Source organism: Eublepharis macularius, chromosome 1 (genome assembly GCF_028583425.1).
Source record: "Eublepharis macularius isolate TG4126 chromosome 1, MPM_Emac_v1.0, whole genome shotgun sequence".
In the NCBI taxonomy this organism is placed as follows: Eukaryota; Metazoa; Chordata; class Lepidosauria; order Squamata; family Eublepharidae; genus Eublepharis; species Eublepharis macularius.
The window spans coordinates 226,056,046-226,083,857 of record NC_072790.1 but is presented as its reverse complement, the minus strand read 5'-3'; the positions used below and the strand labels follow the sequence as shown (position 1 = coordinate 226,083,857).

Sequence of the window (27,812 nt, the reverse complement as noted above, 5' to 3'; positions counted from 1 at the left end):
GCCAATCAGAGGGCAGCAGCGCTCTGACGTAAGAGGCTGCCGAGCCGTTCAGGGAAGGCGGAGAACCTTTTCAGTTGGTCGCGCCGCCATTTTGTGTCGTTGGCTGGTAGTGAGAGGGGCTAGGCCGGTGAGTGAAGGAGTCGGGGTGCCATTTTCTGGACGGGGAGGAGGAGGCTTAAGTTGCGCTGGAGGCCCGCTTTTCGAGGCTTCACAAAAGAGTGCTTGCTGGGGAAAGAAGGCTTGAGGCGCTGCCCTGAAAAAAAAGCGGCCCAGCCCTTCTAAGGGGAGCGTGGCCTCCCGGTGGGCTTGCCTCGGGCCCTTCTTAGGGCTCCATATTGGCGGTAGTAATATGTCTCCCGGGTTGTCTTCTCCAGAAGAGGCCTCTGCCTCCTACGCGTTTGGAAGCTCCCTTCCTGAGCGAGGGAGAAACGCGAGGGAGAGCCAGGCGTGATGGCCGCAGACGCCGCTTAATAATCAGCCTTGATTTGGGTCGCAGTTGGCAGGGGGACACGTACACAGCCGCCATGGAAGCACCGTAGACCAGCCCCGTAGCGGTTCAGTAAACCAGAGCTACCTTAATGGGGCTTTGTTTCTCTGAATGCCATTCTGCGAGATACGTCTGTAGTCTTCGGTCTAATAATGTGTAAAGACCCTGCACTTCACTGTAGATGATGCCTGATGTTGAATTGCTATAGGTGAAGTTTTTCTTAATATGGGCATAAAATGGTCTGAAAAAACTTAATTTCTTAAATTTCTCCATTTCAGGTCAAAGGGGATAGGAGTGGAACTAGTAAAAAAAAAGCGTCGCTGCTTATAGTGAAGTTGTGAGGGGGGTGTTTCGTGGAGGAGAAGGGGGCGTGGAGATATGTGTCTCTGGCAACTTTGAAAATTGAAGAGGGATAGCTATGCTAGCCTGTTGTAGCAAAACAAAAAGTCCAGTGGTACTTGAATGGCTAACAAATATATTTCAATATGAGTATCATTTTTTCAGTCAGAGCTCACTTCTTCAGCTATGTGGAAAGGAAATTATTTTGGGAATACTTATAGAAGAAAATTATAGAAGAGGGGGAGAAAAGTTAAGGCAGAAGAGTTAAGGCAGAGGGAGATTTAGTGTGAACCCCTCCCCCTTTGCAGTCACTCCATTGGCTACCTATCAGTTATCGTGCTTAGTTCAAGGTATTGGTTATCACACATAAAGCTCTTCACAGTTTTGGTCTAGCATACCTACCGGACTGCCTCCTTCCCTGTGCTCCTCCATGGCAACTTCACTCATCTGAACAGGGTCTCTTGCTGGGGGCAAACCTGCACATGGGTGAAATCAACAGCAGCCCGTACAGGAGCTTTCTCTGTGATGGCACTTACCCTGTGGAATGGCCTGTCTGAGGAGGTCAGAAGAGCCCCCTACTCCTAGCTTTCTGCAAACAATGCAAAACTGAATTACTCAAAAAGGCTTTTGTATTGTAGGGAGGGGGTCTCAGATGCTTCACTAATGAATTAGGGGCCATAGATTTCACCACTATTTGTTCTTTTAAATATGTGTTCCTATGAGCTACCTGTGCTTCAGGCTGCCTAACCTCAGCCCTAGAATTGGTTCTGTTCTGTTCCAGCATTTCTTCAGCTCTGTATTGGATTCTTACTAATGCTCTGTCTTTGTAAACTTATGTTTATTTACCCTATGGCATTGTTTATGGAAATGCCCTTGATATTGACTGTACTAATCTCACACTGCGTAATCCATGTTGAGTCTCAAGTGGACTATAAATGACAACAATAATAATCTTTCAAGTGTAATTCTGTATGTAAGGAACTAAAATGGAATTTTTATATGTAATGGATGATGAGCGAGGTCAGAGATTCCAGCTTCTCTTGTGGTCTAACTAAACAAAGTAGTAAGATAGGATAAATACATCTGGTCAAGAAGGGGGTGTCTGAAGTTTCAAAAAGTTAACTGATACCAGTACAATATTATAGCAGGTCTTCATCTACAAAAGCTAGCCCTAAACTCTTTGTAGTCTCTTGTAATTTTATTAACGGTATGACAAAAGTGTTGAACTTAATAATTAAAATATGATGCAAACCTGGTTGGCCTCACCACCACATCAAAAAGCTAATCTCTAACTGTAACTTAACTTCTCCCTGATTTCTGATAATTGCATTATTGATTTTAAAAGATCCATTTAGTTGACTGTTGGGGTCAGTGTAGAAAGTGACGGTTTAAGAAATGAATTTATCTACCACCATTGAATGATGTAAAGTTGACAAATGTCATACATGTGTGTTTTTATGTCATACAACAAAACATTCTGAAGTGTAATTATAAATAAGCTTTGTATTTCTCTAGAGGATCTCCAAGAGGCATTTCAGTGAAACCATTGCTGAAAATACTAGACACCATAATGAAACTTCTAGGCACCATGACCACCTGGGATTTGTCAAACCTTGGGTTATAGTATGATGAAACAAGTTAGTTACAGCCAATTAAAGTTTTTTTTAAAAAAAAGGTCCTGTAGAGCTATTTTCTCACACTGTGTAATCTGTCTTGAGTCTCAGTGAGAAAGGTAGACTATAAATGACTTAAATAAAAAATAAAATATTAGAAAGTACAAGTGGGGGCCCATGAGAACTTTCAGGGAACATCTCATTTCCCCATCCCTACCTTTCAATTCCCTGCCCCCATAGCTTCTCCCCCTTTTCCTGCTTTCTTCTGTCCTTCCTATCCACCTTTATATGACCTCCCTGTCTTCACCTTCCGTGATGACCTCTCCCCTATGGCCCAGTTATTTGGTGCTGTCTAGAAGAGCTACATATACATGCCTATTCTGAGTACTTTGGTTCAGGCTCCTGTTCTCTCAGGCCCAGTTCTTGCTGGCCGCCCTAGGAATGGAATGAGTAGTCTTGCTAATTACCTGGAGCTGCAAGCTGTTGTTTCAGACTAAGCTTGGGTAGAAGGGAGTCTCAGCTCTGCACGTCGTCCTTTCCTTTCTCAGGCCTAGCAACACAGATAGCAAAGTTGATTGGTTGACAGTACTAGAAAATATGGCTCCTGCATTCTGAATCACTGGGACTTGGTTTGACCATTCTATTGCTACCTTTATTCCATCAGCATGTAAGAGACTTTGCTCCATGTCAGGCCTGAGATGAGCTTCCTGGCATGGTTTTGGACTTTGTGAGTATGAGCAATTCAAGCCTCTTCAGAGAAAAGCAAGTTAGCAGGCTTCATGTCTAGACAGATAGTTTTAGTCAGAAATAGATAACTTGTTTATTTTATTGCCTTGCTTGTGCCTTATAGAGTGATTCCTGCAACCCTGCATACCCTCTCTGAATTGATAAACAGCCATTATATTTAAGCCTGTGCCCTGAGTTTCTGACCAGCTGTGTGCAAATTCACCCAGAGAAAAAAGAACCCAGAGACTGGGAAGTTTCAAACAAACAGGGTGTGTCAACCCTCCTGGAGGGTTACTAGGGGTTTGAGTGGCTGTGAGCAGCACTTGAAATGCCTAGATAGGTGCTGGCTGTGCTGGGTCCAGTTGCATGGTGGGGAACATGCAAGGACTAGCTGGGAATACTTCACTTTTCCCTCTATCCCCTTCCCTTACATCCTCCATATAATTGCTTTTCCCTATATCCTTTTCTCCTTCAAACCCTACTCTAAAATGCTAACTACTACACTGGCTTTTGGAGGGGGCAGGGGCTGCTGTTAAAACAGATTTTTCTGCAAACCTGGGGCATTTTTCAGGGATGTAGGAATCTGTCTTGTCCGTTCATGGCTCCAGTCTCAGAATTAAATATCTTCAGATCAGGGTCACTTGGCTATTAGTATATAGGACAATGAGTGAGCAAATCCATGTTTCTGTTTAAGCTAGAATGACAGCATTTAATTTCTTGATGAGTTCTAATTCGGCACTTTGTTTCATCATACAGTTACTGTCTATTGATAGGCTATTTTTTCTTAAACTTCAGAATCCTTTTCCTGATAAGTTGTATTTATCTTACTGTGTTACTTTATTTGTACCCCAAAAGAGGCTGGAATCTTTGGCTTCTCATAATCCATTATGATGACAACTTTCCATTTCAGTGAGAATTAAATTTGAAATTTTGTCAGAATTCATTCCATATTTCTTAACTCTTCCTTTCCACATATCTGAAGAAGTAAGCTCTGACAAAGGAAAGCTCATACGGAAATAAATGTTAGTCTTTAAGGTGCCACTGGAGGTGTGTTTTATCTTCCCTGAGCCAGTGAGGTGGGTACGACAGACAGATTTTGCACTTTTGATTATGGGAAACCCTGATTCAAGTTCCTGCTCAGCTATGAAATTCAGTGAGTGATCTTGTGATAAGGATTGCTTCTTTTAGCTAAAGCACTAATATAGAAACATTTTTTTATTTATTTTACAGAAGTGTTCTGCTTGTGTTTCTTCATAATGTAGTTTTTGGTTCTTCATAAAAATGTAGTCTCCATTTCTTCCCCCCCATCCCTCAAGCTCTATCAGCCACCATGGTGAAACTCTTTATAGGCAACCTTCCCCGGGAGGCCACGGAGCAAGAGATTCGTTCCCTTTTTGAGCAGTATGGACGGGTCCTGGAATGCGACATTATCAAGAACTACGGCTTTGTGCATATAGAGGACAAGACGGCCGCTGAAGATGCCATCCGCAACCTGCATCACTACAAATTACATGGCATCTGCATCAATGTGGAGGCCAGTAAGAATAAGAGCAAAGCCTCCACCAAGCTTCATGTAGGCAACATCAGTACCTCTTGCACCAACCTGGAGCTGCGGGCCAAATTTGAGGAGTATGGCCCTGTGCTTGAGTGCGATATTGTCAAGGATTATGCTTTTGTGCATATGGAGCGAGCAGAGGATGCTGTTGAGGCCATCAGGGGTCTTGACAACACAGAGTTTCAAGGTGGGATAGGGGTCTGGCTAACAGGAGGATGTACAAGGTTGTGTCGTTTGCTACTTGCTTAAGTGAGGCAGCCGTATCTGTCAGTCTTGTCAGCAGGAATCTTAGAGGGCTATTCCACTGGCTATATTTTTATATAAAACTTCAGAGAAGATACTGTAGCATCTGGAAAAGGGCATTTTTTTCAAAATGAGAATTTAGACTTTGATAAACAAAGGCTCCTGCTGTGATAACGGTAGGAGCTTTTTAATTAAAAATTAGGGAGTATAGAATATAGCCACAATAATTTGGAACATGTGAGGCACAACAATGTAAAGATGTTCTTAGAGATAAATTGTCAGCTGAGCAGTGGTGGCCTCCTGTAAAGAAAACCAGTTTTTTTTAAAAAAGAAGTTTTTAAAAAGTCTAGTTTTGAATATAACCTGTTTAGAGAAACCATTGGGTTTTTGCTTTACCTGCAAAATGAGGTGTTTAATCTGAGTTTTAAAACTTAATCGAATAACTGACAAGATACTTCTTGCACCTAGAGTTTGCAAGCCAGCAATGGCCTGGGACCCTATCCAACTGCTTTCCTTTTTGGCTTTCTGCAACCTAGGCAAGCATCTTAGCAACAAGCCCTTTCTTCCCAAATATCTTTCCCTATCCTTTCCACAAACAGGAAGTTCCTCTTTATTCCTCTGCCACTGCTGCCTGACCTTCACTCAGGTATGTGCTTTCTAGACCCACTGCCTTATCTGTCCTCCATTCCATCAGCCTCCCTATTTTTAGGCCTAGTGTGTCTACCTATTCCCTGTTGGCTTTTCAGCCTTAAGTTGCTGTGATTCACTCCTTCATGCACCCCTCATTTACTACCAGAAATTCACTCATCCTAATGCCCTATGTGAGGTTTTTAGCGAAGCTGACCTTTTACTTCTCTTACTGAAGCTGCACTGTTAGTGTTCTTTCTTCTAACAGTTTCTCACTAAACATTTAGAATGTCTTGTACATCCAGGACATCACAGCTAGTCTGGCATGACTAGAGGCAGGTTGCAATCAAGGAAGAGCCAATTTTTACTTTTTAATTACCTTTTTCTTTTTGTGCCTTTGGATATGTAAGGAGTACAGACAGCTTAACATTGGAAAAGTTGAACACACCAACTTGGTAGATTGGTAGTTAATGGTATTAAAATCTGCAATGCAAATACTGGCAAAAATGTTCTAAGAAAATGAAACTTTCCTCAGTTCAGTTTGACAGTCTCTTGAAGGAAGCCCAGCACCAAAAGTTTAGGGGTTATGATTTCTAACAAACTACACAATAACTTATCTTAATGGTTAGAATGTAAGATATGACAGGTATTTTTAAAGATAGGTAGAGTACCTGTTGCTTGGACTATAAATCATATTAATTGGAGAGTGGACAAGAGTATTGGTTCATGTGAAGAGAGGGGCCTGAGTACTATCGAGATGGATCAAAAACTAAAGTGGATCGTAATCTCTTCTGCCAGTAAGTCAAACCTCCTGTTTTCCTGTTTCTCCGTTGATGAGCATCTTAGAACATGCAGGCTTAGGCTTAAGTGCATATTTGCTAGTTTCAGTCTCTCTTAAGCAAATTGCTCTTGGTGAGTGTGTTACGCTGCAGTTATGTGGAGGGGGAGTGCTATTTGTGGGATACAGAGAGTTGCATGTACTTGCTCTTGAATTATGGGATAAAGATGCCGTATACCCAGTATCTGGCTCCTGTTACTTAATGTGCTAGGTTTATTTCTGTCTTCCAGCAGAACTTCACTTAGACTTGTTAAGGAGTGCTGGACCAGTAACAAATAACTAGATCCCTACAGAGTAGCTTTTTTAAAGCTGTAGGAGCAAGAATGCAGAAATTGCTTTAAAGACTTTTAACATTCTATGTTTTAGCTTTTGTAGAGAAGTGCATCAAGTGGATTGAGAAAGTGATGGCTGCACATCTAAGCATGCTTCTAATAGCATTGAGGATGGGCCATGACTGCTATCTAAGCATCCATTTGCCAGCAATCTCTCAAATAACATATTTTTGAGGCAACCATAGTTGAGGGAAATTGCCTGCAGGATATTTTATGGAGCGCTTGGTCTATCACTTGCCAGCCAGTGATATATGTATGACAGATGGTCATGGGTAGACTGGATAGAAGAGAGAATTTTGGCAGGTGCAGTCTTTCCTATAAGAATTAGAAAAGCAGCATTTGCTGGCATTCCCTTTATGCACTTCTTAAAGGCACAGCAACTGGTCTTATTGTGTGGATTAAAGTATTGTAGAGGATAAACTTCATTGGCAAAGTGAGAAGTACAAGTAACAGGAATGCAGAAAGTATGGCCCAATAGCCATAGTGTGCCTCCTAAACAGTTCCTGGAGTGTTAAAATAAGGGATCGCCAGAAGTAATTTGAACAGTACCAGTTTCTAGGTAACAGAATCTTCAATGTATCCTGAACCATGGTGGGTGAGTGGGAAAGAGTATGTGGGAGGCTGAACCAGATACTCTGTGCTGAAAGCCTGCTTCCCCTTTGAGTTCTCTAGGGGTTGCTGCCCAGGAGCAAGGATAGCTTCTGAGCCATGCCTAGAAACCCTAGTGTCAAGAAAGTTGTCTTCCTCTTTGTCATCTGGTCAGAACAGTGGGGTTTGTTGAGCTTACCGTGCTTCTGGACAGGATCAGCAAAGGGTGAGTAAATGGGTGAAAGTGTGCAAGCTTGAGGTAAAAATTCAGGGAGTTTCAAGCATGTGGCATGTCAGCTGGGTGTAAAACTACTTGCTGAATTAAGAAGCTTTCAGCTGCACAGTCAATAGACCAAGTTTTTTAAGGAGGCCTGGGGTCAGGTCACTGTTTAGCTTTGACAGGAATAATTTTTGTGAACAACAGAATAAAGTGTGATGTCAGTAGCAATGTGAAGAAAGATGCAGAAGCTTGGAAAGATTCAGGCAGTCTTGTGTTTGGAATTCATATGTCAGGGATTGGGTGGTCTTTGTAAATTTCACAATATCTAGACCATTGGAGATGCGGTTACACTTTTCCCTTCACCCAGCAGTCTGCTGTTCTGTCCATTTAGTTGCTGTGCTCATATAGAGCATTGGAATGTTTCCCTAGTTTAGGTGTGAATGATGTCTTGTAGGACAAAGCTAGACGAATAAGCAAGGATTGCATCTCACAGCCTAGGAAGCAAAATCCTATGAGATCTCTTTGAGTAGTAGTAGTACGTGTTCCAGCATCAGTAGAGGATAACTGCCTTTTAAGTCACTGCATTAGGCTTCATCTGTGAGAGAACTGGAAAATGGAAAGAGAAATAGATCAAGAGTTTTGGGGCCTGAGTTCTGTGGGAGTGATGAGATTGAAAAAGGTTCCTCTGTGCTAGTTTGAGAACCTTCAGTGTATGTTGTCTTCACCTCTGTAAGCGTTTGCCTGCTAAAGAATGGCTGGATTACTGGGTTTTTTTACAAAATAATTGTAATTTTCTGGAATGTTGTGGATACTTTGAATTCCACACACGGAGTCAAAAGCCAACCCATGCAGCAAATTAACCATTGTGGCTAGTTCTGCCAGGATAATAAACACAGCTTTAATGGTTAACATCATCGCTTCAGGGGCTGAATGAATCTTTTACCATCATAAGCAGGTGGAATCTTGATTTTTTTTGCCACCCCTAGTAATCTGTTACTGGTATCACCTGCTGTTGACTGTTTTGCTTCCCAAACAACTTAATGACCATTCCAAGCCAGAAGAGATGAGAGACTACTGTTTCTACTGCTGGGAACAACAGGGCCCAGAGATGGATTGATTTGTTCTTACGGTGTTAGCTGTGGTGGGTGGGCAGGTTAGTCGTTCCCTTTTTCTTTTTTAAGTCTGCTGTGCTTTTGCTTTGAATTGTTTTTAACCAATCTTTATAGCTGCCCTTCTTGCGTCTGTTTCTTTAAGGCAAACGAATGCGCGTGCAGTTGTCCACCAGCCGGCTCAGAACTGCGCCCGGGATGGGAGACAAGAGTGGCTGCTACCGGTGTGGGAAGGAGGGTCACTGGTCTAAAGAGTGCCCAGTAGATCGCACAGGGCAAGTGCCCGAGCTGACCGAAACTTATAGCGAGCAATACGGAGCAGTGCGCACCCCCTACCCCGCGGGCTATGGGGATGCCATGTATTACGATGACCCCTATGGAATGGTGGACTACTATAAACGGTACCGTGCGAGGTCCGCCGCGTACGGGGCTTCTGCATACGACACATATGCGGAGCACACCATGGTCCAGTATTCCCAGTACGCCCAGTACTCGCAAGCACAAGCCACAGCGGCCGCAGCCATGGCCAATCGCCTTTCTACCACCTTAGACCCTTACGACAGGGCCTTGCTGCCTGCCTCGGGAACTGCAGCAGCGGTAGCTGCCGCTGCTGCAGCCGCGTCTTCCTCCTTTTATACCCGGGATAGAAGTCCCCTGCGTCGCTCGGCAGCTGCGGCTTCCACCGTTGGAGACGTGTATGGATACGAGCGTGTTCAACTGTCTCCCGTCCCGCGATCCTCCCTCTACGATGTCCAGCGGTTCGGGCGGGATGCGTACGCGGAAAGGTTGCGGTACACTGCGTTTTGATTCTGGAGGTGAGAGCGTTTTTTCACGTGTAGCTTGGAAGAGGGGGATGGACTATGAGAGTGGCTGGTGAGAAATGGGGAAGTGGACTTCTGTGTGTGCTTGAACACTTGGTATCTAAGAGTCTCTACACAATACATCTTACACGGGAAACCTCAAGTGTAGGAAGATGCAGTGTTAACCGGAAAGGGTAGTTTAAAAAGACAGAGCCAGTGGAGATCAGCTCTCTGAAGGTGAAATTGACAGAGCCTTCCCAGAGACAAAGATAAACATTACAAACCCTCTGAGGAGCAAAGATGAAATTAACAAACTTGCTGCAGAGTGATCTCTTCTGGCTGTGTCCTTTTAAACTACCCTGATGTACAGAGGTGAAATTGAAAGAGTCTTTGGGGAGGTGAAGATGAAATGAACAAACCCTCTGAGGGGCAGTCTCCACCAGCTCTTTTTAAACTATGCTTCCAGGCTAACATTGTGTCTCCCTACACTTGAACGTCCTCATGTAAGATGTCTTGTGTAGAGAGTCTCTAACATGCCCTGGATCACAGAGCTGTGAACAGCAGCAAAGAGACAAGGTTTAGGACATCTTGAATAAGTTTTGCTGCTGGGTGAGAGGTGTAGTCTCAACCAGTGGCCTCCAAGCAAGTAAGAAGGCTCTAACAGCCTGTGTTCCTAGATAGTGGACACTCCAGAGATCTTGCCCATGGGTAGAATAAACTCCATCCAGATACTTTCCTAGTCTAATCTTGTTAACCATCCCCTTTCCAAGTGCATCTGCTTTCCCTTGGGTTGCCTTTGCCTTTTCTGTTTGTTTATGCGGCTGTCAGTTCTCCTGTGCCAGCCTCTCTGTGGCAGACCTAAGCATGCACAATTGAGGCTGGTATTGAAATGCCAACAGCTACCCTGATTATCAAGACACAGACCTGAACCTTGGGTAATATCACTCTGCAATCTGATGCAAATTCTTGTAGCATGTAGGAGGGGGCCTCAGTCTCTAAGCCCTTAGTAAGTTGGGTGGTTTATTCACAAAAGACCTCTGCATTTCCAAAGGAGATAGTCTAAGGTGTAGCTTCCTCTTCATTACATAAGCTTTGCTTTCCTGGATCAGATTGAACTCCATCATGTCAATTGAGAACAGAATTCTGGGCGTCAGTTATCTGTTCTGGGAAGCTCTTAAAAGCAGGATAGCAAGGCAGTAGCTCTTTCCTGTTGGTATCTCTGCATCCAATGATACCATTTCTCAGTTCATGAAAATATCCACTTAGCAGTCTGAGGTAAGATTGTTGGATCTCTCCTCAAAGAATCGGTCACTTATCCCCTTTTAAAGTCAGTGGCTACCACCGTATGGCAGCAGATTCCATGGTGGTGGTGTACTATGCAAGGAAGTGCATTGCTTTGTCATCAACTCACTACCAGTTAAGTCCAGTAGGTGACCAACATCTAGTATGAGAGATGGCAAAAAACAATCATACCATTATAACTTCAGAAACTTTTCTCATATCCTCTGCCAGTCCTCTTCCCACCCCAAAACATTCTGGTTTTTTATTGTGGTGAAGATGGTCCAACCCTTCAATCACCTTAGTTGCCCTTTTCTGTGTTCTGTGCAGTTCAATGATACTCTTTTAGTGAGGGAGCAATCAGAGTATCATAAGTATTCCACACGAAATGTACATTATAGTTGCAGTTATTTATTTGGATATTTATACCCCACTTTTCTCCCCACTGGGGACCCAAAGCCACTTACAGCATCATTCTGCTCAATTTCTCTTCACAACAGCAACTTTGTGAGTATAAGGAAGAGCGACTGGACCAACCAGTGAGCTTCCATGCAAGGTGGAGATTTGATCATGAATCTCCCTGATATATGCCCAGATTTCCCTTATTCTTCTGGAAAATTCTGTTGGCTGAGCTTCCCACTACAGCCCCTGTCAATATGTATGTGAACTTAATATTCATCTGGTAGTGAGCAGGCTGCATTGTAGGCCTTGTAGGCTCTTTGATTCACATTGTATTGTCTTCTGAAGTCCCATCAGGTTTTCTTTTGCCTGCAACATACTGAAATGACAGCAAATGCTGCTTTTTCTTGGCTTTGGGGCTTGTACTGGTGAGTAGTGAAATTGCCTGAGACTCCTCTAGGGGTTGTCAGAACGGATCCGGGTAGGTCCCTGGACAATCTAAGAGGAGTACTGCTGCTGACAAGGGCCTTAGCTCAGTAACAGAGCACATTGATTGCACAGAGAAGATTCCAGGCCCAGTCCTTGATATCTCCAATTAAAGACGTTTTGGAAAAGATAGCTGGGAAACGCCAACTCTCCTAGGGTATTCAGGAGGCAGTGCCAGTCACTGGCTTTTTTCCCCTGCTTCACACAAGTGTAATATGGCCAAATGTGAATTGCGGCTACAAAATTTGGGTCTGTTAGCTCCAATATGTGGAACTTTTAACCATTGGTTTACTTTTCAGGATACGTAGAAATCATCTAATATTAGAAATAGTTTCCTGAGAATGTCCTAAAAATGAGCAGATTGTGGACTCAGAATGCTCGCTATGTTTAATAAATATTCCCATTTTTAACTTGGAAAAGTATATGAGTCCCTCATACATTTGTGCTGCTGCTTCCACGTGGCACAAAGCTAAGAAACAAGATTCTTATTTAGGGATTGTTGTGGTGCAAATGGCTCTGAAACAGTGATGTGGAGGAATGGTCTTAAACTGTTCCAGACCTAGAATCTACTGTGTTGCAAACATGTCACGGAAAATCTCATGACATCACTCATGACCAGAAGAGGAGGAGCCAGAGTTACGACCTCATTAGTATTTAGGTTCCAGGACTGTGGATAGCAGACCAAAAAAGCTGGGTATGAGAAACACAAGGCAAGCGCCAGATGTAAGGAGCATTTAAGGGGCAGGTACAGGTTTCTTGACGTTGCGCAGACTCACAATGTCACTTCTGACAAAAAGGTAATGTTACTGCACTGGTAAGATGCTCTAGGGTTTACCCAAAACGCTGTGGTTAAACCAGAAACTTCTGGGCAAATCTGAAACCCACCTGAGGGATGATCCACTGTGGCAGATGTTACAGTGCAAGGTAGTGTTTGCCTCTCTCATTAGCTACACACACCCTTTTAACAGGCAAGAATGGATGGACATGCACCAGAATTAGAAGTGAAGATCTTTGTGGTGACATCTCCTATACAGTGGCTTTGGGGCTTTCTCAAAGCAGAGATCTATCCAAGCCTTCAAATGAATTATGTCTTTTATTTTTCAGGTAGGCTATTTGAGGGCTGGATGTCGGGTTCCTGTGGTACGTCCGCGGCAAAACAATACCAGGCTTCACGATGTGACGATTTGTGTTTAACATGATGTCATTAATGGACATTTTGTGTCTCTCCAAAGCTTAGTGACAACTAATCTTTTGTTTTTATTTTCTGGGGAGTTGCTTGGAGTGGGGGAGGTGATATTTTGGTTGTAACTGCACCTTCCTGTCTGGAGAGGTGACTGTCTTTAGTGTTCTTTGACTTACTTGTCTGGACCTGCTCTCCAAGATCGGGCATAGTGGTGCTGGTAGGGTAGGAGAGGTCTTTTATTTCCAGAGCCTGGCTCAAGCCCCTCTCTTCTCCTCCAGCTCATTTTGTAGCTCTCCCCCTCCTCCTAGAATAGGCTTATTTTGAAAACAAATAATCAGTTTTTTTACTATGAGAAGTCATTGTCATGCTTCATATTATCCTGAGTTTGGCCCCTCCTGTGGAATCCTCCCCTTATATTGAAGCTAACCTGTGAATTTTGTCCTTTGATATTTGATGAAACACTTTTTTTCTCTCCAGTAAAATAAAGCACTTGTAAACAGATATTTGTGTGTTTATTTTATATACCCAAGAGGAGAAGTTAAGATAGATGTAGACCCTCTGATTGCCTGTGTGTGTGGGAAGCACACTCAAGTGTGTATGTTTGAGTTGCTTTGCAAGCCCTTTTCCTAGCTTAAGTTCAGTTGTGTGCAGAGCTGGCAGCTGAATGTGGCTTCACCTGAAAGGCTCAGTGATTTAATTTCACCCTGGAGTTAGCCCCCTTCATAATAGGGATCAGATGAAGTAGGCAAAAGTTAGCTGCCTTTTTTCATACACCCTCAGAGAGATTTGTCTTCCTCAAGGTAATGGAAGGGCCTTGCATTGGTATTATTTTTTCAGCTTGGAGACTGGGACCTGCAGCTGTTTTTCTTACTTCGAAACTGACTAGGTTGAATTGTAGGACACTGAGGCAGTATCAGATTGAAACACCTATAGTGTAACCCATTCTGACTTACAGTCTGCTGCCACCAGGAATATTATATTCCAAAATATTTTGCTTAAGTTTTCCCTTTGGTAACGTTCCTAAGCGTCAGGCTCCTTCGTGGTTCTGTGTGGCCCTGAGGATAGGAATGGGATATAACAATGACAGCTACTCTGGGATATAACAAAACAAAATAAATTTTGGTTGTTGTGGGTTTTCCGGGCTGTATTGCCGTGGTCTTGGCATTGTAGTTCCTGACGTTTCGCCAGCAGCTGTGGCTGGCATCTTCAGAGGTGTAGCACACTGAGACACAGAGATCTCTGTCTTTTGGTGCTACACCTCTGAAGATGCCAGCCACAGCTGCTGGCGAAACGTCAGGAACTACAATGCCAAGACCACGGCAATACAGCCCGGAAAACCCACAACAACCATCGTTCTCCGGCCGTGAAAGCCTTCGACACAATAAATTTTATTTTTCAAGAAGCATATCAGTTTCATAAAAGTTGTTCTTAGTTCTTAAAGTTACTTCATTTACTCTCATTCACACAGATCTCTTTTAAGGCTTCACACACAGCCTCTCTCTAGCTCAATATTTGTCTCACAGAAATGCTTAAACTCAGGCAGCGCACAGCTAGCCTCTTTCTCTGACTCTCATTCACAGAAATATTAAACCTGCTCAGGCAGCACACAGCTGGCCTCTCTTTCCCTGACTTGAGTGTCCTTTCACAAACATGCTCAGTTCAGGTTCCACACAGGTCATATTTCTCTCATAAACACTTCAACATATTCAGGCAGCACACAGCCTGCTTTCTTCTAACTCCCTTTCCCCCTCCTCCTGAACTCCATTCACTCCGCCCACAATCTTAGTCAACCAATCATATTGCTCACTCATTCCTCTCACCCCCTACTCTTCACCTAGCTCAAACCAAGCATTTAAAGATACATGTACACATTTACCTGAAATCATTAGTCAGGTTTACTGTTGGTCATTTGATGGTGTCAACTGTATTTGGAGTATGTTATACCTATTTTAAGCACGTGTGCAGCCTGCTAATCGGGCCCCGTGTTTTTAATTTGAGTACTGGGTACACATTTACTTTGAATATATTTTAAAGGTTTTTAACTTGACCTTTGTAGTATCCTCTATCCAATATGACCCCATGGTCTCTTTTCCTCTCAGTTTCAGCAACTTCAAACTCCATTAGCATAGAACTCAAGTTTGGGGTTTTTGTTCCCATAGCATATCACCTTACACTTACATTCAACATCATTTGCCACATTCCCATTCAATTTGTGGCGATCCTCCTGGACGTCTTCACAGTTGGCCTTTGTGTTCATCATCCTGAATATTTTTGTGAAGGTTAAAGGTTCAGTTGGTTTGATATGGTCTGTGGACCATTACATCTACTGGATGACAGCCATAGAAGCGTAGAAAAATGCTGCCCTACTAAAGATGTTTTAGGTTGAATGTATCAGAAATTCAACATTTGTACTATTCTGAATTTTTACGTAACTCCTAGAATCCCTGTGGAATGTGAAATCAGCCAGGCAATGGAAAGCTATGTTTTTGCACTTGATAATTATGCAACTACACATTTAGCTGGACAATTTCCCCTTGGTAATTATGGCTGTTTGTCTGAATCCTGGGAGCACCCTTGAATTCCCTTCCTGTGGCAATAAAGAACATGGAGTAACTGCCAGTGTTCAATTAAAAATAATTTTATTACATTAAAAGTGCTTGGGGCTGCTTCCATGTGCTGCTGGTAACGCCTTTCGCTTGGCTGAAAAACTAGAAAATCTGAATGAATTTGGCATATGTGGAGACAAGTCCTGAAATAGTGTCTCTAAGGGATAACAAATTGGGCAATGATGCGAGTCTAAGTAAGTGGAGGTAGCATCTGTTGCTTCTGACCTCTCTGGACTACTTTCTTCAGGCTGCTAGCACGCCGCTCCTGTTGCAGCCAGTACATCATCTCCACTATGTCCCATTCCATTTTCTCCAGGTATGGACGTCCCTTGAAGGTCACAGTGTCATTGAATGTCTCTTTGATGTGATTCAAGATGATGCAGAGCTCAGAGTCATACTGGGACAACTTAGAGTATAGGTGGCTCCTGATTCTAGATTCTTTCATTCGCATTGCAAAGGATCTGGTAGCCCTGTTGAAGAAGCGGTTTGGATCTGAAGCCATTTGTTCAAAGCTTTCCAGTTCAGACAGCAAGAGTTCCCGGTCCTGGATGCACTGTGCTGCCATCTCCCAAGACTGCAGCATATGTGGAAGAAGCAAGTAGTATCTTTTGGAACTGTACTTAATTGCCATATCTAGCCTCTCCTGTTGAGTGAAATGAAGAACTGTCCACAGTCTTTCCAGCCTTCTCTGTAAGACCTTGAGATCCTCAGGTTTGTGGTCATAGCCAAAAAAAGTTCCTAGCCCACCCATTGAGATGGTGTTGAAGTTCCATTCCCCAGGCTGGTACTCTTCCTTCTTGGACTGAAGCTCTGCAGCTTGCTTTCTTGTCTCTTTCCTCACCACCTCCTGTTTTTTAATTTCAGCCTCATCTATTATGGGATGCTCCTCTTCCTCCTCCTCTTCATAGTTATACAAATGAAATATAACTTGTAAATAGTCTGAGTCCTTTGTGCTGATATATTTTAGGTAATCGTCAGTGTTGAAGGTTGCTTTCCACCATTTGAACCAAGAGGCACGCTGTTTTTTAGATAACTTCTTTTCGAAAGGTAGATTTCGGGTTGTGGGTGTATCTGTTACTTCTTCAAGGATGAATGGTCCAGCTGGCAGGATTTTACTCAGTTCTTCATTGATGACCTGCTCACATTTTCTTCTAGTCAGTGTTGAGGAAGCAAAGCAGGTTGATAGTTCTATGCTCACTGCAGGAGGTTCTATCAAGGGCCCTATATCAAGCTTCTGGTAGTCTTTTGGGATGGTATTCATCAGTTCCATGTACATCTTCTTGACATCTTCCCCAGCAGAAAGATTTGCATCTAATGTTTTGCTGGTAGCATTGTCTATCTCCCCCAGGAGATGATTGTATATTACTGGGTATCTGTCTACGACCACAGTTTCAAGGTATGTTCTTTCAGATACTTGTAAATCTGCTGCTTTCACCACCATCCTATTGTGAACTGTAAGGTTCACTGTGGCAGCTTGAGGGTGGCTGGCTGGTGCAGCAATAATGGTGTGTCTCCGCTGCGTCTCACTAATGTGTTCCTGCTGCAGGGAACAAAGCATCCTCTGGAGCTGCTCGCAGTGGACTTCATTAGACTTGCGCCACGTCAGGGCTTTAATGAGGGGAGGAAGCTCTGAATCCTCATCCAGTTCAGCTCTCCGTTGGCTCTTTTTCAGAATGGAACCTTGCACCAGCCTTCGGAGGTCCTCAGTCAGGTTTTTCGACACCTTGAGTTCACCATCTTCTGTAGACTCTGCATAGTGACAAGGCAGATCAGGGGTGAGGGGGCGAATAAATAATTTGATTCCAAGTTCATCTGCTAAGAGCTGCCCTATTCTCATGTTGGGCAGTGACTTGCTCCTCTTGACAGTCTGATGAGCATGTTCTCGTTTAATCTTGGCTCCTGAGCCAGGGGTAGGGGGACAAGGTGTTGTGACTGCAGCACATGTCGCTTGTCTCATGGAAAGAGCAGCAGGCTTTGGCACAGGCAGTAAGTGCTTTATTTTGCTTAAATCCAGTGTAGGTAAGTCCTCCAACTCCTTTATATCCTTTGCTATCTTCTGTCTCAGTGTTTGCATGTGAGGTCTGATGAGCTTGATGAAATGGCTAATTGTAAAGCCCAAACGGCATCCCAAATGGCGAGCTGAGGTATGTCTGAATTGACTCCTCCCAGTTTGCTCTGGCTGGCGGTTTTGCAGAATCTTCATTTCCATCACTAGCCGATGCCGGACAGCAGACACTTTGAGGAAAGTGGAGCAGTCCAGGGAGAGCTGGGCAGAAAAGCGGGTGAGGTTGGCACAGTCAGTGAAGACGCCTAGGGCCCGGCAGTGGTCCATCAGGCACAGGTAATGAAGGAAGAGATGATGGCATACCAAGCCAATGTAGGCCACTAGGTTCTGGTAAATCTCCCGGTTCACCTGGGGGCTGAAGGCTGGGTCATACAACGAGTGCTGGGCATCCTTCCAGATGCGTTTCACTTCAGCGAGGATGATCTCCCGAAAGACCCTCTGCGCCCGAGCGCACACGTTCTCCCATTGTGGCCCTAATTCCAAGCGCCCTTTTACTAGCTGCGTAAAGGCGGCCAAAGAGAGGGGCACACCGGGCTTCTGCGTAGAAGGCGAAAGAGAAGAGGTCTCTTTCAGAACGGGGCCCCTCAACCGATTACACGTAGTGGGGAAGAGGGACAGTGGAGCCAGGATGCGCTGGTATTGACTGTTCAGGTTCTGAGCCGCCTGTTCCGTGTCCTCCAGGGCGTACAGCCCATGATCGGTAGCAGGTGAGCAGGAAGTCGCCATAGCGAAGGAAGGGAGCAAAGCTAAGCTATGTTTATTGTGGTAGCCATAGCAACGGTTCTCCGGAAGGTGTTGCGCCGACTTTCTTCCGGTCGGAACGTTCGGCGTGTGTGTCTGTTTCTGCCCCTGAAACATAGCGACGGAAAGGATTTCCCCGAAGCCGCTTGCGGAGAAAGGGAGGGGCCAACGTCGCTGGCCCGCCTCCTGAAGGAATAAAGGTCGTAGAACTGGTTCAGGCAAAACCGACCTGCTAACACTGTGTGCTGTGTTCAAATGAGTCCGGGTGGGAAATATTTCCATTAACGAAAGGAGGGTGTTACGAAATGGAGGCAGCCTCTGGAGGGGGCGGAATAAGCTGTCGGGTAAGAAGAGACACCCCCCCCCCCGACACACACCCCATTATCACTAGGGAGAGCACGACAGTTCCCCCATGCTGGACATTGGTTCTTAGGCTTTCTAGCCCATGCAGCTCAGTGGGTGAAGCTCTCTTTGGCCTGATGTGCTGGGGAGATACTGCTGTTGATCTTCCGTCTGCTGAGCAGCTGTTAAAAACGCTTTCAGAAAGAGTTGGTCTCCTTGTTGGGGAGGAAATGAGGAGACATGTCTGGTGGCAGTGGGGCTGAGGAGAAAGGCTTGTTCTGCGTCGTTTACCGTAGCTGTTTATGGTCTTGTGGGGTGGAAGAGAAGGGAGTGGTTGTAAGGCGGACGTGCTATGGATGGAGGTGGGCTGAGCGGTGGAGAAAGGGGAATGTGCGGGAGGATGTACTAAAAGGAATGACAGGATTGCCCATTGAAAATAATGGGAGAGGCTTGAATGCCCATTGGCAATAGTGGGAACCTGGAATGCCCATTTACTTGCATGGGCTCCATTGAAACACATTAGAGCAAAAAAAAGGTGCAAAGAAAACGTGGAATGGATTTTGAAGGAAAGTCTCTGGGCCCAGATAGACTGTTCTAGGACTGGATTGACAGGCCCCTAAGTGCAATGACGGCCCCTGGGTGTGACAGAGGGGCTCTGGGACTGGAATGACAGGCCCCTGACTGGAATGATGGCCCCTGGGTATGCAAGAGTGTTGGTATCAAAGGAGGGGGGCCGTGGTGGCCATAAGGTTTATTTACTGGTGATGAATGCTAGGGGGGAGATTGAAAAGCATTAAACAAATGGTTTAAATGTTGGACAGAAGAGAAACAGCCGGCTTGACTGCTTGCCAGTTTCTAGTGCTAGGGATTCTTATAAGCTAGTCTGAAGCTGCTCTTCCCTCTTCCAATTACCTTGCACACAGAAGATAGAGCAGGGCAAAGGTTATGTACATGTTTAAAGTATGGAGACTTCAGTGTTAAAGAGAGAGAGATGTCGCCTTTACTCAGTGAGGCAGCAAACATCACAGGCTCCAAGTGGTTAGAATGACAGAGTAGAAATCCAGGGAACCAAATTCAAATTTGCACTCAGACAAGAAGTTCATTTGGTGACTGTAGGTTGGTCACCCTGTCTCTCAGCCTAATTTACCACACAGGTTTTTGTATGGGCAAAATGGGGGATTAAGAATTATATGTGCTTCCCTGAGCTCTTTGGAGGAAGGGTGCCATAGTGTGATAGGTTGTGACTACTCTGTTACAGGTTACTGCTAGTTCCTGGCCAGAACCCATAGTGGCAGGGGTTCCTTGCCTTTGTGGAATGGGGAGTAGTGTGCCTTTTGAGAAATACTGGAGAACTTGTAATGGGTTTGGTAAATTTCTGTGGTCACCTGCCTAAGACCATAAAGACAGAAGGCAGGCTTTGATCCACATCTGGTGGGCTGCACTCAGCTTGGAGGATCCCAAGTTGTGCGAGGTTGGTTGTAGCACAGGCATGGATGTGGTAAGGGTGTGGTAGTTACCAGGCCCGGATGGCTCAGTTATGCTTCTTTATCACGAGGCCCAGCTGGTTCTTATAAATGCAAAATGGGTTTGCAAGTGAATGTTTGACTTCATGCTGCTGAGATACTCAATGCAAAACTTCTAGTTACACAACCCACATCCATCTGCACTGCAGAACTGTATTTGCTTAGAGACAAGGGAGCCAGATATGAAATACTGTGAAATACGTTCTGTTTTTGCTGTATACACGTTTGTTTCAAGCAAAGTTGCTTAGTTGAAGATCCCATCTACCGTTGATATAGGTGTACTTTCGGTAACAGTGATTTCAGTGGGATTAAATACCCAGAACTGTCCAGAAGTAAGGGCTTATAATTACTTGCAAAAACATGTTTCTTTGTGAGCTGGAGAGCATTCTGCAGGATCCAACCCTATGAATATTTATCAACCATTCAGCTAATAGTGGCATTACTGCCCCCCAACCTCATGGCGTGAGCCTTTCCCTGATACTCCCATTAAGCAAACTAGAGCTGCAAGACTGAATCTGTTAATTGTCACAGCATGTCATATTTGTGGTGTTCTTTTTCTTAAAGATCCATCAGTGGCTATTAGTCATGGAGATAGATTAAGATGGGTAGCCGTGTTTGTCTGTAGCAGTAGAAAAGAGCAAGAGTCCAGTGGCACGTATAGGTAGGGTATGAGCTTTTGTGAGTCACAGCAGGAGTCTGAAGAAGTGAGCTGTGACTCATGAAAGCTTATACCCTACCACAAATTGTTAGTCTTATAGGTGCTACTGGACTCTTGCTCTTTTCTACTGCTACAGACAGACTAACAAGGCTACCCATCTTGATCTCTCTCCATGGAAGACACCACATTTAGCCGTACAGAATAAAATCCATCAACCTTGTGAAGAAACTTGCACAGGCACAAACAGATACCTTTCTCACCAGATGCAGAAGACTGAACATTATATCAAAGGGTCTGAGAATAAAAACCCGTCTGTAATCCACTTACCCTTTACCCATGGTGACTAAAAGGAACCTCCACTCCCAGAGGCAGAACACTTCTGAACACCAGAGTCAGGAGGCAACATCAGGGCTCTGTGCCCTGGCCCTTCATAGTGACTGGTTGGCTCCTGTGTGAGACAGGGTGCTGGACTGGATGGACTACCGGTCTGCTCTTGCAAGCCTCTTCTTAAGTTTGTAAATTAGATCTTTTACCTGTAATTGTTTGTGTGTGGTTTTTAACATAGTAAAGTAAGCTTAACTCATTATGCTTAACTAGCAACCAAGCCCATTTTTTTTAAAAAACGGGCTCTAGAAAAGGGAACACCCTCCAGAGGGATGGGATGCCTTGCCTGGGCTTCTCACCATGGTGGCGCCCTCTGGAGGTGCAAGAGGATAAAAGGGGAGTTGTCACCAATATGGTTTGTCTTTTATATAATCGGATAAAGGGTAACTTTTAATAGGTCACATATAAACTTTAAACATTTGTCATTTAAAAACTCACATTTTATCTTAAACCAGGTGGTTTCTAATGTAACTGTTCTTTTAAAAATCCTGTTTTAGTACTTTTAAAAATAATCATTGGATTTTATCTGCCTTGTATCACATCCATGCTCTGTGCAGCTACTTGTGCTATGAGATAATGGGGTAGGGAGTCCCATAAGAGAAGGAACATGGGGAATTCTGTACGATCAGCAAATCAGAGTATTCAGACCAAATGAAAGAGACTTTTTAAGGAAAGGTGGATTGTGAAGATTGGGGCATCGATTATCCGGGCTCAGACAAAAATAGGCTGGTCAATATTTTTTTTTAAAAAGAAACAGCCCTTTAAATATCTCCCCCACCATCCCCACTTACTGGAACTTGGGAGGTGGAAATACTGCTCAGTATATAAATCAGTATGCTACACTATTTGAAGGTGGCATGGTATAGCCAGATCTCAGAAGCTAAGCAGGGTTAGTACTTGGATGGGCCACGACCACCAATTGGCATGTGATGCTTCTCTTTTATGCAGCTGGAGTTTGCTGTCCAGATGACCTGCCAGAATTGTGTGGAGGCTGTTCAAGCAGCTCTCCAAGAAGTACCAGGTAATGTGAATGGCTGGGACTACTCTTCTAAGCTCCATTTGTGGAGCAGACATTCCCTTCTTTCTCTGCTGAACCCCAACCCCTGCATGTGTTTTCCCGCTGCTTATAGTATCTGAAATGCACAAGTTTTTTAAAAGGCCTTGTAGGAATAGCTCTGCTAGCATGTTTACAGACAGCACAGAGACAGGTGCCCCAGAACTTTCACAACTGAGAGTATGATGAAAGAGATACCGAGTGATCTATAGCAAGTGGTAGCCGTTCTGGTGTTTCTGGTTCCTTTCTGTCCACCCACAGACATATTCTGCATAAATTGAAAGGGTATTCTGTTGGTTAATATGCTGTGTGCAAATGTTGTTCCGATCCATGCATTTCATACCTGTATCACTTTCTCCTCTTTGCTGTCTCCACACTGCTGGTGGTCTTATGCATCTCTGTCACCCTCTTTCCCCCAAAGGAATCTGCCGTCTGTATCAGGCGTCTTCAACCCAGCCTCTGCCTCATCCCAAAACCTTTTCCTGCTGCTCACAATTGCTGCTATTTTCTCAGTTCTATCTGTTTTTTTAAAATGGCAGTGATATGAAAAAAGTTTGTGGCTAGGACCGAGGTAGGGCCCAGGTGGAGGGGGGGAGGCAATCAATTTAATTGCACAGTAGAGCAGAGCTGATTTAACATATTGGTGTGTATCTCTTATTTCGCCTTGATTTCCCTCCAGGTGTACAGGTGCTTGATGTCAATCTAGATTCACAGAGTGTGCTACTAGAGACCAATCTCCAAACTGAGAAGGTCCAGAGCCTTTTGGAAAGCACAGGACGCAAGGCTGTGCTAAAAGGAATGGGGGGCACTGTGCCACGTAAGTCTCAACCCGCCTCATCTTCCCTCCCCAACATTTACCCTCTTTCTTGAAAACGTACACAACAAACTTAAAACCTTTAAAAACAATTTTCCAGTGTCATGGCTTTTTCCCTCTCAAATGGTCTCTGGGATTTGTAGCTCTGTCAGGAACCAGCGATTAGTATAAATAGATGTCATTACAGAGAATAAGTATCTTGAACGTTAGATGCATATGGGGTAGTCCTGGGTTCAAATACAACTCCTGTTGTAGATTTCTTAACCTTCAATTCTCCATGTATAAAATGGTGCTATTATTATTTCTACTTGTTTGTTCTGTAGGCAAAAAACGACCAATACCCTATAGATGAAAAGTATGCTTTTCTGATTTTTGTATTCCCTCTTAGAACCATTTGGCAATGCAGCTGTGGCTATGGTGTCTGGCCCTGGACTGGTGCAGGGTGTGGTGAGGTTTTTGCAGGTCTCTGAAGAGAAATGCCTTATTGATGGCACCATTGATGGTCTGGAGTTTGGCCCACATGGCCTGCATGTTCACGAGTTTGGGGATATCTCTGGTTTCTGTGACAGGTGAGAAGAATCATCCATTGGGGCGGAAGGCTGTGGTTGGGTGGACCTTCATTTTTCAGAGTGTCAAAATCCCTAATTTTGCTTCTGCACAACACAGCTGTGGGGACCACTTCAACCCTGATGGGGAGTGCCATGGGGGCCCACAGGACCTGCACAGGGTAAGTTGCTGCATCTTCACATATAGAAATGCAAGTCCCTAGTGTGGTCTCACTTTGAATACTGCGTACAGTTCTGGTTGCCGCATCTCAGAAAGAATATTGAAGAGTTTGGGAGGAAAGTGCCAAAAAAAGAGCTACCAAAATGATAATGGGATTGGCTCTCCTGGCGTATGAGAAGGGGATGTGACTCAGTGGTAGAGCATCTGCTTGGCATGCAGAAGGTCCCAAGTTCAATCCCCAGCATATCCACTTAAAAGGACCAGGCAGTAGGTGATGTGAAAGACATCTGCCTGAGAGAGTCATTCCAGATTGAGTAGACAATGCTGACCTTCATGGACTGATGATGTGATTCAGTATAAGGCAGCTTCAAGTGGAAAGCATTTGCGGCTTTTTAGTTATTCCCCTTAAACTAAAGGTTAAGGGGAAAGGTCTATGCAACTATGCATTGTGTACAGACAGTGGCTAGAAACTTTTCTTCCTTTCCTATCATGCTAGAACTCAGGGTCACCATATAAATCAGGCAGTAGGTTCAAGACAAACAAAAGGAATTATTACATGAGTGGGTGGTTGACTTGCAGGCCTCAGTGACAGGAGATGTGGTGGTGGCTGCTGGCCTAGATGAATTTAAAAGGGGGTAAATTTAAAAGGGGGTTGGGACAGATTTGTGGAGGATAGGTCTACTGTTGGCTGTTAGCCTGTATAACCAAATGGGGTCTCTGGATTCAGAGTTGCAATACCTCTGATTGTTAGGCTTTGGGGAGCAGTCAACAAGTATTGGCTGGTTCCTCTGGGCCCTTCTTTGTGGTCTCCACTGACTGGCCACTGCTACAAATGGGATATTAGACTAGATTGACCATTGGTTAGATCCAGCATGGCTAGTCTTGTGTTCTTATGTTCCAGCATGCCGGGGATCTTGGAAATATCCTGGCTGCTGCTGATGGAAGGGCTTCCTTCAGGATGGAAGACAACCGATTGAAGGTGAGACCATCTGGAGCAGATGAGCCATCTGATCAAGTTTTTTAGTAAGGCCTAGTAGGGCAATAGTATGCTTAGGATGTGTCTGTATAACCTGGCCTATTTTTGCATAGTCCACTCCAAATTAAAGAAACCCACTGCCAAATTGTTTTGAGCTCTATTGGGCTTAACATGTGCTTGTCACCTGCTTGACTGTGATAAATAGAAGTTGCCAAAAGGTGAGTACCAGTCTTTGCTATTCTTCCCGCTTAGGTCTATGACATCATTGGGCGCTCTTTGGTAGTAGACGCAGGAGAGGATGACTTGGGCCGTGGAAGCCATCCACTCTCAAAAGTCACGGGCAATTCAGGCGAGAGGTGAGAAACAAAGGTGCAGACCTGGACAAGGAGTTCTTGGGCCCTGCAAGCTGAAAAGTGCTAAGCTTTTAGCTCGATGGGGCTAGATGGGTTCAGAGCAACTGGGGAAGGAAAGGAGGTGGGGAGATGGAACAGGCTGATCCCTGTTCACAACTGAAAGCTTTGAGAACGTAAGAGTGGATTGGGTGCGCACAAGCACTTAGGGTAGGCAGAGGAAAGGAGTATCTCGGTCTCTTGCTCAAGAATGCATCAAATCTGCGTACATGTGGATGCTGTGCTTAATAGTTCCAAGGTATCGCTGTTTTAGTCTGTTGGAGTGTTTAAGATACCTTGTGTTTAAAATACCACTGGGCTCCCGTTTATTTTCACTCTGCCCTTGAAATCCAAAGGCTGCATCAAAGAAGACTCAAAGTAATTTCTGCTGGCTTATTTTGCTTAGATTTTTCAGCTCCTGGTAGCTGTGCAGAAGGGCAAAGTGCTTCACAAGGCATAGAAACTTCAGCCCTTGGAAGTCCTGTTTAGCTTCTGTCTTCCTAAGGGCTCAGTTGGCATTGTCCACACATTCAGCTTTCTCTGTGCAGCAGTAAGGACTAAAACCTTGCTTACAAAAAGGTTCTAAATTCTGCACCGGAGAAATGTGGAATGTGCTCCACCCTGGCCAGCCCTTATCCCCCCTCTGTGTTTCTTTGCTTTCAGAGTGGCCTGTGGAATCATTGCACGCTCTGCTGGCCTCTTCAAGAACCCCAAGAAAATATGTACCTGTGATGGAGTGACGATATGGGAAGAACGGGAACGGTCAGCAGCCGGGCCAGGAAGGAGGGCTGCCAGCCAGCCAACCCCTCATCTTTAGGATATCTCACTCATCCTGCACCATCTCTGCTGCCAGTTGTCTGTCTTCTTGGCCTACGACTCTTTATGGCTCTTGCACTGAAGGGGTTGATCTGTGGCTAGCCACCACAATACAAGGCCTAGAAACCTTGACAACAATCTTCTCCTTGCAGTGATGTGGGTGGGGTGGGTATATTTTTGACAGGCTGGCCTTGTTCACAAGTGGAGGAGATTGGATAGTACCTCAGTGTGAACTTTGCTCCATCTAAAAACATTCCAAGAGAAGCATTTGCCCTCTGGGTGGAGGCTCCTGCACTCAAATGTTTTGGCCTTGCCCTGTTGAGCTTACTTCTCTTTCCCCGCTGTTGTTGCTCAACCATCTTTCCCTGATCTCTGTCCTTTCCCTGGCCCTCTCACACATTATTAAAAGGGTTGGCTCTTGTTCTTCATGACTACCTGTGGCAGGTGGAAATGGTGCATCTTTATGAAGGTGCAAAAAGGCCAAAACTTAGCCTGTTGGATAGCTACTGGTCATGCAACTTTGAAAAGCCAAGTAGCCTACCTTGGGGAGGTGGTGGTGGAGAGGAGGTGGCATCTTGAAAAGGCCCCCTTGTTGTGGAGAGAATGTCTCAGCTGTTTAATCTGTCCTTTGATTTAGGAAAATTTGCAGGTAGTGGCTATGCCAGTTCATGGAAAATTGTTACCTTTCAGTGAGTAAACGCTTACTAGTGCCATCATGGGTGTGTTTAAATAATGTTAAACGCTGAGTATTGTATGAAAGTGCCTTAATTTTAGACATGATTGCACGATTCCTTTTTTGAAACATTGTCTTAGTCTTCCCTGATGTGGCACAATGGTAGGGCTTCAGGAGAGGATGCCATTCCAGTCTTACAGGAGGGCAACTCACAGTGATCCTGCGTATGAAGCTACCTTCATAAACATAAATGACTTGTTTGGCCACATACTTGCAATCAGAAAAGTTAAGCTGATCAGCTTTCTCCCACTGTCAGTGCATGCTGATAGATAAAGCAGGGAATTATAAACCAAGACAGAAATTACCTATATGCAATGGGTTGCTTATTCTGGATTGATAGATTAAATGCAAAATTCAAGGATGTTATTGTCTGGGATTAGAGGAGGAATTATGGAAACAGCGGTAGTGGTACTCTGCTTCTTTCCTTGTTGGGCCAAGGGAATGTTTAGAGAGAATTCTCAGGTGTGCATTTGTTAGACCTGTTCCTTGTGTTCTTAAATCAACCATTAAATTTTACATCCTTACACACAACTTCCAGGTCTCATGTTAATTTCAGGTGGTCCTCTTTCTGCTTTTTTGTATGTGTGTGTTTCTAGGTAGGAATCATTTGTGGAATATTTCCAGGACTGAAAGTCATACTCATCAAATCTAGGAGAGCTGTTTATGGTTCTTGCCCTGCATCATTACTTGATTGAGCTTTGGAGACATGGTACGTGTGTGTGTGTGCCTGCACATGTGTGCATGTTCCAGTGCCTGGGTTCAACAGTAACTCTTTTAATGGCTTCGTTTCTATGGAATGTTGCCTTCTTGGTTCAGTGGAGAAGAGGTCCAAGCTTGTCCTCTGTAGGTATAATAGGGAGGAGGAAAGCTGGAAATAGAGGGTTATTTTTTTACTAGATGAAGCTGTCTAGTGTATTTAAATAGTGTATGTCTGAACATAGTGATGTTTCTTGAAAAGATATACAGAGACGTGTATTTTTAAGAGATTTCTGCACTTTTTTCAGCCTGGTTTGCAGATAGTGCAATACACTGTAGAAAATACCATTTTATGGTTGAACAAGTAACTTAAACAGCTGAGTTACAGGAATATAACTCAGTTGATAAGCTAGTCAGTTGATAAGCTAGTCTGTAAGGAAATGAAAGTTCTACTTCTGCAACTCTT

The 27,812-nt window shown here is 44.3% G+C and overlaps 3 protein-coding genes across 4 annotated transcripts; 2 read left to right on the top strand and 1 right to left on the bottom strand.

The window, feature by feature from the left end:
• Positions 1 to 46: 46 nt before the first annotated feature.
• On the top strand, positions 47 to 13,324 carry LOC129336729 (RNA-binding protein 4B-like). 2 transcript variants are annotated; one of them, XM_054990032.1, is made up of 4 exons: positions 47 to 127; positions 4,482 to 4,907; positions 8,823 to 9,492; positions 12,745 to 13,324. In XM_054990032.1, the coding sequence occupies exons 2-3, from the start codon at positions 4,496 to 4,498 to the stop codon at positions 9,482 to 9,484; spliced, it is 1,074 nt and encodes a 357-aa protein (XP_054846007.1). In that variant the 5' UTR covers positions 47 to 127; positions 4,482 to 4,495; the 3' UTR covers positions 9,485 to 9,492; positions 12,745 to 13,324. The 2 variants fall into 2 exon arrangements, with proteins under 2 accessions (XP_054846007.1, XP_054846016.1); XM_054990041.1 differs by lacking the exon at positions 8,823 to 9,492.
• Positions 13,325 to 15,511: 2,187 nt separating this feature from the next.
• On the bottom strand, positions 15,512 to 18,220 carry CCDC87 (coiled-coil domain containing 87). Its single transcript, XM_054995627.1, has one exon. It carries the CDS (start codon positions 18,218 to 18,220, stop codon positions 15,620 to 15,622), a length of 2,601 nt encoding a protein of 866 aa, XP_054851602.1. The 3' UTR covers positions 15,512 to 15,619.
• A 213-nt stretch (positions 18,221 to 18,433) lies between these two features.
• On the top strand, positions 18,434 to 27,181 carry CCS (copper chaperone for superoxide dismutase). The gene is made up of 8 exons (XM_054997183.1): positions 18,434 to 18,579; positions 22,091 to 22,163; positions 22,876 to 23,013; positions 23,399 to 23,579; positions 23,677 to 23,737; positions 24,638 to 24,715; positions 24,965 to 25,068; positions 25,765 to 27,181. The coding sequence occupies exons 1-8, from the start codon at positions 18,541 to 18,543 to the stop codon at positions 25,916 to 25,918; spliced, it is 828 nt and encodes a 275-aa protein (XP_054853158.1). The 5' UTR covers positions 18,434 to 18,540; the 3' UTR covers positions 25,919 to 27,181.
• The last annotated feature ends 631 nt before the right edge of the window (positions 27,182 to 27,812 follow it).

Excerpts from the sequence above, each read along its gene's own strand:
- LOC129336729 (XM_054990032.1), top strand. The coding sequence starts at position 4,496 with ATGGTGAAACTCTTTATAGGCAACCTTCCCCGGGAGGCCACGGAGCAA. Across the intron at positions 4,908-8,822 it reads TGACAACACAGAGTTTCAAG|GCAAACGAATGCGCGTGCAG; the intron begins GTGGGATAGGGG and ends TGTTTCTTTAAG.
- CCDC87 (XM_054995627.1), bottom strand. The coding sequence starts at position 18,220 with ATGGCGACTTCCTGCTCACCTGCTACCGATCATGGGCTGTACGCCCTG.
- CCS (XM_054997183.1), top strand. The coding sequence starts at position 18,541 with ATGGAGGCAGCCTCTGGAGGGGGCGGAATAAGCTGTCGG. Across the intron at positions 23,014-23,398 it reads AATGGGGGGCACTGTGCCAC|AACCATTTGGCAATGCAGCT; the intron begins GTAAGTCTCAAC and ends ATTCCCTCTTAG. Across the intron at positions 25,069-25,764 it reads ACGGGCAATTCAGGCGAGAG|AGTGGCCTGTGGAATCATTG; the intron begins GTGAGAAACAAA and ends CTTTGCTTTCAG.